Source organism: Salvia hispanica, chromosome 2 (assembly GCF_029641045.1).
Source record: "Salvia hispanica isolate PSC_SH4W2 chromosome 2, Shi_PSC_v1, whole genome shotgun sequence".
Taxonomy (NCBI): Eukaryota; Viridiplantae; Streptophyta; class Magnoliopsida; order Lamiales; family Lamiaceae; genus Salvia; species Salvia hispanica.
The window spans coordinates 17,117,761-17,128,854 of record NC_142693.1 but is presented as its reverse complement, the minus strand read 5'-3'; the positions used below and the strand labels follow the sequence as shown (position 1 = coordinate 17,128,854).

Here is an 11,094-nt window from a genome sequence, read left to right as displayed (position 1 = left end):
ATTCCACTAGTTGTTTCCACTCATATTTTATTGTAAAACTAATATAGAAAAATGAGACTCATATTCTAATAACTTTTCAATATCTTTTTTAAAACCCATATCGGAACCAAAATGAGACTAATTACTGGGGGACAGAGGGAGTATATTTTCACTTTCATAATTTATTCTTTTCGGTACTTTATTAACTCTCATTCCATCCCAATTGAATTGAATCGTAATTTTTTTGTGGGACGTTTCAACTAAGTTGAGTCATATTTAAAAAAAAACATCACGTCACTTTTACTTTATTTCATCACATACTTTACTTTTTTAAAAAAAATTATTTTCTATTTTTTAATACTTTTATTTAATTTATGCAATACAATTTTTTGATCGTGTCAAAAAATTTGCACTCCCTCTGAGCTGAGCCGTATTTATTTTTTGGTCGTCCCATTGTAATTGAGTCATTTCCTATTTTGATAAAAAACATCAACTTTTCTTCTCTTTTACTTTACGCTCTCTTATCTTATTCTCTCTACTTTTTTCATTTGCTACTTTATTCTTTCTTCACTTAACTTACTTTTAACCTAATTTCTTAAATCTGTATCGAAAAAAATGTCTATGCTACAGAGGTAGGAGGGAGTAACAAATTAGTTGAGAGTTGGGAGCATGGGAACTGGGAAGGGACTAGGGACTAAGCATGAAACGAAGGCAGTAATAAATATTGGCGTAGTAGTTGGTGGGAAATAGGCACGTGTCTTGGCGTTAGAGCGAGAGGTGGAAGCATCTCCACCCTTATTTCTACCAAAATTAAATTTCACATATCTCTAGGGTACATGTTGGTGAAGTCAAAAAAACGATCACGCATTTTAGCATCAGTAAAATTAAAAAAGAAATAAACAGAAAAAAAAAATAGAGGATACGGATAGCTCGCCTTATTTATGAGACGAGAGAAAATCCACCACCTAAGTTTCAACTTTCAACCGCAAAGCCCTTCTGTTTTAGCGTTTCTTTTCTTCCATGACTAAACTACGCATGGCTGCTGCTTTGGCTTTGCTGGCGATTCTGGCTGCCCTCGCTCTCGGTGTCTCCGCCGAGACGCACCACATCGTCGGCGGCTGGGGACCTGATTTCAACGCCACCGCTTGGTTGCTCGGCCGCTTCTTCACCGTTGGTGACAAATTACGTACGTGCCCCTTGCATGCTTCTTCATTTCTTTATTCATTTTTTGTTTATTTACTCAAATTGCACAGTATTTGTTTTGATTTTGTTCTTAATTATTTTATAATGGAATATTTATATGAAATGCTATCTGATGTATAGCAAGAAAAAATTATATATGGGCATTATCGTCAGTAATTTAACTAATGTTAATAAATAAAATAAATTGTACTACTACTAATATTTGGTTGAACAAAATATAGTTTCCTCTTTGATTCATCCATAAAAAAATGAAAAGTTTCATCAAATTTGTAATTTTTTTTTGCCGTTAGATAATTAAGAACAAATTGTAATTTCATAATTTGTCAACTAATTTTAAAATTTGACCAAACTTGATAATTTTCGACAATTGGCCTCAAGAAATTTGGTGGTTACTGGTTTCGGAGCAGGGTTCGAGCACGGCGGAGGCGACGAGAAGATGGTGGAGGTGGATGGCGCGGACTTCGCGACATGCAACCTGTCGAACCCGATCCGAATGCTGACGGATCCCGTGAGCCACGTGGCACTCGAGGAGGAAGGCGTCCGCTACTTCACCAGCGGAGACCCCGAGAGCTGCCGCAAGGGCCTCAAGCTTCCTGTCACCATCAACCGCGCCCACGACCACGACCACGACTTTGACCCGTGGAAGCCCGATGAGCCATCGGAGCATGATGTGCCGTCCCCTCCCTACGAGCCGTGGGAGCCTGATGTGCCGTCTCCTCCGCACAAGGTCCCGCCGCCTCCCTACGAGCCGTACAAGCCTCCTCCCTCGCCTGCCGCCGCCCTTCTCGACGCCGGCTTCGGTTTGGCCTTGGCTGCTGCCTTCTGGATTTCTATCTAGAGGAGTATAAACTGCTTATTATTAGCTAAATTAGTGGGATAATCGATGATATTATCGTCAGATAATGTTATCATGTGCTATCTTTCTTAACCCCGTTTGCATTTAGAATTCTATGTTTCGCTACTACCTACTTCGGGTGTTTCAATTTCGTAGTTGAATCAATTTTTTTTTTATTGGAATAGGTGAATTTCTATTGCGATGGATACATGCACTATAAAGTAACTAGAATTAGTAATTGCGAATTTCATGCACCGAGGTGAACAAATATTTACGTGTATAGATATAAAATAGCGTCCGAGCATATGACACGTTAGTGTAGGTTCAAAATATACGTGTCTATTAATGATGTACTAGTACTACATAATTATCACGAGGATTAATTTCAACCGCGAACTTAATCAGATTTTTGTAGTGTGTTTTATTTTATAAATTGAAAAAGGCTCGAGCCGGCAAGCAGCGAATAAAGGTTCAAGACAAGCGATCAAATGTTAAGCTTCCAAAACTGAAAACAAATGAATACAACAACATTTCAGTCAAACACCAATAGACAGCCAACGGGCTAAATGCTAAATACTCAAATAGCTAAAGAAACATCAACAACAACACAAACCTGATATCAATCTTCACTCAAAAATCTAAAGTCGTGCACTTGATCGATCGACATTTGTAATTTGATAGCAAAAACCGCAATTAACTATAGTGCTTTATTAAAACTCAAATAATAGGTCTTTAGGATGTCAAAGAATGGCTTATTAACTCGTAATTGTAAATTAGGATTTAATTAGTATAGATGCACCATGATTTTGGAGTTTGATAGGACCTTAACATTCAATTTGTCAAGATCCTCTAGTATTTATTTTCTTAATTTGTCAAGGTCCTCTAGTATTTATTTCTTATTTAATTAATTCTTAGACAAACATCCCAAGAAAAAGAATTTGGGGGCATAGATTATTGTAAATACAAAAAAAATATGACCAAGATGAGGCACATTCATCGGTACGGAATGTAAATCTATGATACTTTGAATTGAGACTGCAAAAGAAGACAGCTAATTTTGATTATTGAAATTAAAGGGACAGAAAAAAGGAATTATTTTTTCAATTCTATTTTCTGTGTTGTGGATTGCATGTAGAGAGGGGGGTTCATGTAGAATAATCAATAGTACCAAATTTCGTTTAAATTTACATAACTGTTCAAAACCCGCTAAGAGAGTCTGAAATGAGAAAAAGGTAAAATGCCAAACAAATTCATGCAATTTACATGGATATATCTTCACGTGTGATTTCTGAGGATTTAACATTCTTTAATTCACAAGCCCCTAAAGTTCATACTGTACTCCTTTTCCTGGCTGTCACATAACAAACAAATTAGAGGTTAGACATTTGGCTCTTAGTGAAGACTGCTCCAAGTTTGACATTTTAAATTACTACATAACAGAAATAAACCTTTCTAAATAGATGTATGAGAATTCTCGGTTTTTCAAATCCGCCAGCAAAATAGCAAAATATAACTCAAATTGAAAACCCATTCATACTTGGTCTTTAAAGTGATCAGAGTATGCTTACAATATACTTTGACCATCCAAGTTGCCTCACGAGAGCTCACTTATCACTCGCTCACACTTGTCTTCCAGAATCTTCACAGCTTCAGTGAACAATACTTCAGGGGGCAATGCTCCCGTAGATTCAATTGTAACTGCGGAAGTAGGAAATAAAAAGAATCATAAGGTTCTACAGACAAAAACACTAAACACATAAATTATCCAAGCTTTATACACTTAGAGTATGTTTGGTAGGGGTGATAACTCATCTAGGGATGGAAATTCATGAACAAAAATGTCATTTTTGTTCATGAATTTCCATCCCTAGATGAGTTATCACCCCTACCAAACATGGCCTTAGAGTATAACTGTATTTACAGTAAGAGATTGATGTTATCTGATGCAATTAGAGATTGTGCATAACCCAATCTTACAAACTCCTACTTCAGCCACTATATGAGAGGGATTTTAACATTTTCAAATTTATACTTACAAATGAAATGATCTTTTACTCGCCGAACTGCCACAAGCTTTTCCCAATCATCTCCCCTGATGCATTCGCGGCAGAGGGTACAAGATCTAGGGCGTGCCACTGTTGCTCTTTTACGACCTAATCAGTCAACAATAAGCCAATAAGTAACTACTTACACAAACTCTACCTGATGGATAAGACCCATACATCTGGAACAATCTAGTAGTGCAAAGAAGTTCCAACACGGTTCACTAACAATTTAAATATGAACGATAATGAACATCAGCTCACAAGTTAGAAGTCACATTACCTTTACCAATATCTTCAATGTCAAACACTTTTACTGGACATTTCTTGACAAGTTCTTCAGCCTTTTCATCCACAATTTCTTCTAACAAAACAATCTGCACATTTACAAATTTTGTGAAGTGTTATACTCTTACTCTTATTTGTTAAGTAAGATATTTTGAAGAAATGGTAGAGATTAAATTTTTTAAAATTATTTTAGAAGTAGTATCTCTAGTGGGATATAGAAAATTCTTATACACCTCAGGCAGCATCCTGTACCAAGCAGTGGCTACAGGCGACCACTTAGCATGTGTCTTGCCCATTCCTTTCACAGCATGTGCTTCCAGCTCAATTTCCTGCACATGTGGATATTATTCTTAGAAACTGGAGTATGTGGGCTGCTTAGTGTTGCTATTTCAGATAATAACTAAGATAAGTTATTTGTCATGATTTTACAGTAGTACTAATTAGACTATTTAACCAACTACTCAAACATAGGGGTCAATATGAGAGTCACCTTAATCTTTGCTTAATACAAAAGATCATAAATATCAACACTACAATACCTGTTTGGGTCCAAGTTTAGCAAGAATTATATCCCCATGCTTGGTGGCAATTGGGTTGTTTGCAAATTCTGGCATGGAATCCTGACTACAACCGAAAGAAGTGTAAGTTTTTGGCTTTGATGTTGAATCTTGATTTGATTTCTCTGTACTTAGTTTGAACTCACTGCCATTGGGCAACCACTTTAGTTCATTGGACTTCACTGTATTTTTTAGTACACAAGAAGAAAGACATTAAGATTGCATTCTCGTAAATGATTTTAGATAGAAAAAACGTTTAACCTAAGATGAGAAATATTTTTCAGTGATTGGGCATTGAGTAGTACCATTAATACGTGCCCCCCCTTTCTCACCGCGTGCATGGAGTTTAAATACAATGGTATTTTTCTCATTGGGTTCATCCTTTTCTGGAGAAGACCTAAAAGCATCAGACATCATGCCTGACCAACTGACAAATGAAATCAACTAAAGAATAAGAAGAAATTTTAACCTGACATATAATTGAAGTGTCTTGGATCAACTTTAAGTGGGACAAGACCCAGTCTGTGGGAGAGCACCTCATCTTGAATCACTGAGGTGTTGTTTGCAATAAAAACTTTTTCAATAGCCATGGTTGGGAGCTAGACCAGAGAGAGAGATCAGCCATTAGCACAATCAAAACTTTTAAAAGTATATATTTATCCCATTGGACGAAGTTTATATAAGAAACAATGATCCAGAAGCATGCATTATCACAAGAGTTGTAAGAAAACTAGTACCGTTCAGCTTTACACCCAAAACGTATAAAATATTTGGAACCAGACAATTATATCTAGCACTTTAAACGTAATTAATTTTAACAATATTCACAAAATTTACCGCCATCCATATTTCACACTCTTAATTTAAAAACCGAGTCTTGGATAAGTAAGCTCATATTACACCTTCAAATTCAGTATTTTTCTCTGCAGGAACAAGATAACTAGCAAAAAATCGGACGGTGAACGTTGCATAAATCCCAGTAACCAATTCAACTATTTTTAATGATAAAACTTATGATTTTTTAAAGCAAAGATCACAGAAACTCCTCTTTTCACACATTATTTACACTACATATCAACAAGCCAAAACAATGAGCAACAAATAATTTGTTCAATTAAAAGAAAACAATGGCTCAATCACGAAAAGAGTATAATCAACTCGCACCTCAGCTATGAGGATTCTACGAAAAGCATTCGCAATAGAAGCATCAAAACCAATGATATCGAACTCCATGTCATCCTCCGAGAGACTAATCACTTCAACCTTAAAATTGTTGCGAAACTCCGGCAGTCTCAAACTGTTATCCACTCCCATCGCCCCATAAGCACCCGAGTATTGTATATTCTCGGTCTTTGACGCCAAAACAAAAAAAAATTACATGAATCAAATTAACTATTGAAAAGAAATTTAATATGAAAATTAGGGAAGAAACAGGTGAGTAGGTGAATACATGAGTTGGGGCATCGAAAGTGCAAGAGACGCGGGTCCTCTGCAATTGAATGTGCGGCGGCAGCTCTCCTTTGGGAACATCAGGCAAATCCCACACAGGAATTTTCTGTGATTTTTCCCCAGAAACCATATTGAGGAAGGAAGGAGGCGCGAAGGTTAGTTCAGGGTTTTGCAGAAAATATTGATTTTGATTTAAAATGTTTTAGGGAAGGAAGGAGATGCAAATAAATATATATGAATATTTATTTCGAATTTTCAAGCTTAGAATATGGAATATGGTACGGAGAGAATATTTATACATATAGATGGTGTTCGGTTTCCAAGATAAAATAATACATGATACAATCTAGGATTGAGTTGTGAGATTATTTTAGTCATAGGTGGTTAGCTATGACTAATTATCCCATGATTATTAATCTATGATTGAGTTGTAGGGTTGAATCTCATGAACCAAACACACTACAAATTTAATCTCGGATACAATCTTACAAACCGAACACCCCCATAGAATAGGGAGAGTATTTGATTTGATTTTCATAAAGTCATATATTAGTCAAATATAAATTGTAATTCTGAAAAAAGAAACAATAAGAAACACATTATTTTCATCGCTTTAAATAATTTTTATCTGTATATAAAATAGTTTAAGTCCTTGAAAAGTACTACTCCCTTAGATAAGAGTCATTATCTTTCTTACTTTATTTTTTCTTCACACTATAACTATTTATTATCATTTTTTAAAAATAAATGCAGAAAATGAAATGACTCAACTATCGCGGAACGAAAGGGGTACTAGTTAAGGGTTGTCAAATTAGGTACTACATGCAGATACCTGATTCTGAAATTCACAACATAATACATGGTCCGAAGCTATAATCGAGTATCCTATTACAGAATTAGTAATAGTTTTGTTTTGATCACTTTAGCATATTTAACCCAAAAATTGTACATAAAATTTAGGTATTTTATACTGATTGATGTAAATAAACATTGTAATTGTTTATATATTTAAGTACTCTTCTTGTAAACGGTATGAGTTAACCCAACTTATTCTTTTAACAATTATAGTCTAGATATATGAAACCATAAAACGGTGTGTATACTGTACTTAAATACTTATAGAATATAAATATCCTTGTTGGTGAATAAGTTTATGATTGGCCTATCGGTAAAATTCCAAAAGAGATAGATGATCTTCCTAATTTCGAGCAATTGAGCATGTGTGCAATAACATTACTGGTTTAGTGCCAAGAGAACTTAGGAACTTGACAAATATGATTGGTATATACCTTGGCAATAATGCTTTAAGTGGTACAGATCCAGCCCTTTCTTCGATGATCGTCCCCCTTTTTTGCGTTTATTGCTACTAGATCTTGTTAGAGCACCTCCAACTGTAACACCCCACTTTTTCGAACCCTAATTTTTGCGACCTAAAATTTTTGCCTTAAATGCTAGGAAAATGCGGAATTAATTGTGAGTGTTTAATGCATGGTTCCTTATGACCTAATTTCGATTTGGAGTTGAAATAGGTCGAATAGTCAACTCGTTGAGTATGTGACGTGGCATATGAATATTTGAATTAAAGGTGAATTATGTGGTGAATTATTTGTTTAAGGGTGAGTGAGAATATTAGGAAATTTCCATAAATACTATAACCATTTTATTCATTTTTGAAGTTTTCGAACCCCCTCATTTTATTGGAGAAAATCATATTTTTCCGGATTTAATTTAATTCTTGGGATATTTATCCAAATTAAATCCAAAACCCAATTATTCCTTATTTCAAAAAAAAATCGACACCCCCCCCCTACTCCATGTGATTTTCGAAAATCACATATGTTGGGAAGGAGAATTATTTTATTTGTTTAATTGAACCCTTATTGATTTCCTTCCATACCTAAAATTAAATATTCTAGCAAATCTTACCATACCTCAAGGAGATCTTGCCATATCTTATTTTAGTTAATATTCAAAATCCATTCCTTATTGAATAGCCATTCTACACGCCTATTTTCCTATTTTAATGGGAGGATTTTTATTTTTATTTTGCTCCGTGATATTTTATTCTACTCCGAAAAAAAAAATATACCAAAACAAAATCTTGGCTAAATAAATAGCCAAGATTTTTGAAAATTTCATATTCTCCAACCCTAGTTCACGCCATTTTCATTCTTCCTCTCTACTTCACAATATTTATTTTTTTTAATTGTGTAGAATCAAATCTTCCCAAATATTCTATTTAATTACCTAAAGATTTTATTTAACTCTATAAATAAGAAGCCAAAAACCTAACCCTAGCATTCACGAAAATCGCCCCCCACCCCATAACTCACGGTCTCTCTCTCTCCCCACACTCTCTCAATTTTCTTCTACTTTTCTCCAATAATCCTTCATCATTTGAGAAGAATTAGAGTTTGAGTCTCAAGAAATTTTAAAGAAAGCAAGTCTCTACTTTGTTTCTACCGTTCGTTTTTCTCAAAAAGATATTCTCATATTAATCTTCTCCATCTAACCGATTAATCGATGCTCTTGAACCCTCATGCATATAGATCGAGTGAAAAGGGAAATTAATTGATGATTGGGATGCATGTGTGTGTGAAATCGTGTGTGTGTGTGTGCGCGTCGTGTGTGTGTGCGCCGTGTATGTGTGTTGTGTGTGTGTGTGTTGGCAAAATACTCTTGTCTGACATATGTTGATGATAGATCTAGAGTTAAGATGCGAATGAAATTGATATGATGAACATGACTTGATTTTGATTGGTGATATTAAGATAAATCGATGGGAAAAGGGAAGCGTGAGACATGCATGATTTAGGAATTTATGTTGAGACTGATACATGATATGTGCATATGTGGTAAAAAGGTGAAACCTCGGTTGCAAAGCAGGATAACAAAAGGGAAGAACATATTTGAAATCTAAGCAGTCGAGGTGGGCTTTATTCACTAAACTCTTTTATTTTGTCAAAACTAGTGAATCCCCAGCGCGTTGCGCTGCTGACAATATTCCGTGCCAAATCTTTTGTATATAACGTCCAAATATGTATTCATAATTTGGGAGTACTAAATTATTCAAAACAAAGAGAGTACAATTTTTGAGAATACAATATTTATGAATAGATATTTTCTTATAAATCAATAAGAACAACAAAATCCCTCTACAAATACAACATTCAATCTTTATAATAATGACAAATATTTATTTCTAAGAAAATTAAATATAAACCTTAAATTATTCACAATCTTCAGTACTCTAAAACAAAATATATACAGAAATACCAAAAATAAATCATACCAACAATGTCAATAGAAAAACACGCGATATTAATATGATTTTGTACAATAATTTATATTTATACATACTGTACTTCATATTAATACTACCAGTTATAGTATTAAAAATACAAAATCATATTATTATATAATTTGCAAACAAAAACTACAATTTTTTCTATGTTAATTGATAAACGAATCTTTCCAACAAACCCTCAAAAATTATTGCGAAAAATTATAAAACAATATGCAAATTAGGAGATAAATTCGGCAAAACATAGAAAACAAAAATCACAACAACATCAAATGCAACATTATACTTGAACGATGCAAAAGTAATAGTTAATAACTTTACATCTATTTATAATAGTATTAATTAGTTACGTATTCATCTAATTATCGTATTAGCAAATTACATATTCATCTAATTATAATATTATTTAATTACTAAATTATCAATAGAAAGAGAATACGTATGTGGAGAACAATTAATTGATGATTGGGATGCATGTGTGTGTGTGAAATCGTGTGTGCGCCGTGTGTGTGTGTGTGTTGGCAAAATACTATTGTGTGACATATGTTGATGATAGATCTAGAGTTAAGATGCGAATGAAATTGACATGATGAACATGACTTGATTTTGATTGGTGATATTAAGATAAATCTATGGGAAAAGGGAAGCGTGAGACATGCATGATTTAGGAATTTATGTTGAGACTGATATATGATATGTGCATATGTGGTAAAAAGGTGAAACCTCGGTTGCAAAGCAGGATAACAAAAGGGAAGAACATATTTGAAATCTAGGCAGTCGAGGTGGGCTTTATTCACTAAACTCTTTTATTTTGTCAAAATATTGATTGGTGCTATAAGGGTGGTTTGAAACGTTATGCCATGCCTGTGATTGTTTTGGGGATATGATGTGCCTGATACCTAGTTTGTGAGTACGCTCCATTAGGCTACAGTGGCTATGAATAAACAAATTCGGGTCTGAGTAAGGTCCGAAAACCCTACCAGGCTGTGTACATGGTGGGATCGGGAGCCGTCCTTGCTAGTCGGCCGGTCTCGTGGGCGAAAAGTGTGGCCACACTTTCGTCGCACTATGGAAATTTTGTGATTGTGATTATTGATGAGAAAAGCGGGGAAGTTGTTTGACTGGCCAGTCTAAGAAATTATTTTTGTGATACTCGTGATATTCTTTTATAACTGCTAAAAACTCGAGTTCACTATGGTAAGGGTGGCATAACTTATAAAAATGTTTTGGCACGAGTCCACTGAGTGTTTCAAAATACTCAGCCCTGCATGTGTTTTCCTTATGTGCAGGTTGAACGGCGACGAGCGTTGGCAGGTGTTGAGCAATAATAATAATTGGATAATAACATGGATTTTTGGAACTTGAGTGTCGTTGTGTCCTCATACATGACTTCACTTTTCTCTTGGATGCTTCTGCAGAATTCTTAAACTTCATAAA

General features: G+C 34.7%; 2 protein-coding genes across 2 annotated transcripts; one reads left to right on the top strand and one right to left on the bottom strand.

The window, feature by feature from the left end:
- Window positions 1-830: 830 nt before the first annotated feature.
- Window positions 831-2,199, top strand: LOC148931673 (early nodulin-like protein 19). Its single transcript, XM_089064292.1, has 2 exons — window positions 831-1,165; window positions 1,590-2,199. The coding sequence occupies exons 1-2, from the start codon at window positions 1,000-1,002 to the stop codon at window positions 2,018-2,020; spliced, it is 597 nt and encodes a 198-aa protein (XP_088920418.1). The 5' UTR covers window positions 831-999; the 3' UTR covers window positions 2,021-2,199.
- A 962-nt stretch (window positions 2,200-3,161) lies between these two features.
- Window positions 3,162-6,556, bottom strand: LOC148931672 (uncharacterized). The gene is made up of 10 exons (XM_089064029.1): window positions 6,355-6,556; window positions 6,069-6,254; window positions 5,374-5,503; window positions 5,210-5,290; window positions 4,887-5,086; window positions 4,581-4,676; window positions 4,343-4,436; window positions 4,054-4,170; window positions 3,586-3,715; window positions 3,162-3,368 (listed from the first exon to the last, which is right to left on the bottom strand). Exons 1-9 carry the CDS (start codon window positions 6,481-6,483, stop codon window positions 3,612-3,614), a joined length of 1,137 nt encoding a protein of 378 aa, XP_088920155.1. The 5' UTR covers window positions 6,484-6,556; the 3' UTR covers window positions 3,162-3,368; window positions 3,586-3,611.
- Between the last annotated feature and the right edge of the window lie 4,538 nt (window positions 6,557-11,094).

What these genes read in the sequence shown, in the direction of transcription:
- LOC148931673 (XM_089064292.1), top strand. Translation starts at nt 1,000, where the DNA reads ATGACTAAACTACGCATGGCTGCTGCTTTGGCTTTGCTGGCGATTCTG. An exon ending in CACCGTTGGTGACAAATTAC is followed by an intron (nt 1,166 to 1,589) that starts GTACGTGCCCCT and finishes GTTTCGGAGCAG; the next exon opens with GGTTCGAGCACGGCGGAGGC.
- LOC148931672 (XM_089064029.1), bottom strand. Translation starts at nt 6,483, where the DNA reads ATGGTTTCTGGGGAAAAATCACAGAAAATTCCTGTGTGGGATTTGCCT. An exon ending in AGGGGGGGCACGTATTAATG is followed by an intron (nt 5,087 to 5,209) that starts GTACTACTCAAT and finishes TAAAAAATACAG; the next exon opens with TGAAGTCCAATGAACTAAAG. An exon ending in CTAAACTTGGACCCAAACAG is followed by an intron (nt 4,677 to 4,886) that starts GTATTGTAGTGT and finishes CCACATGTGCAG; the next exon opens with GAAATTGAGCTGGAAGCACA.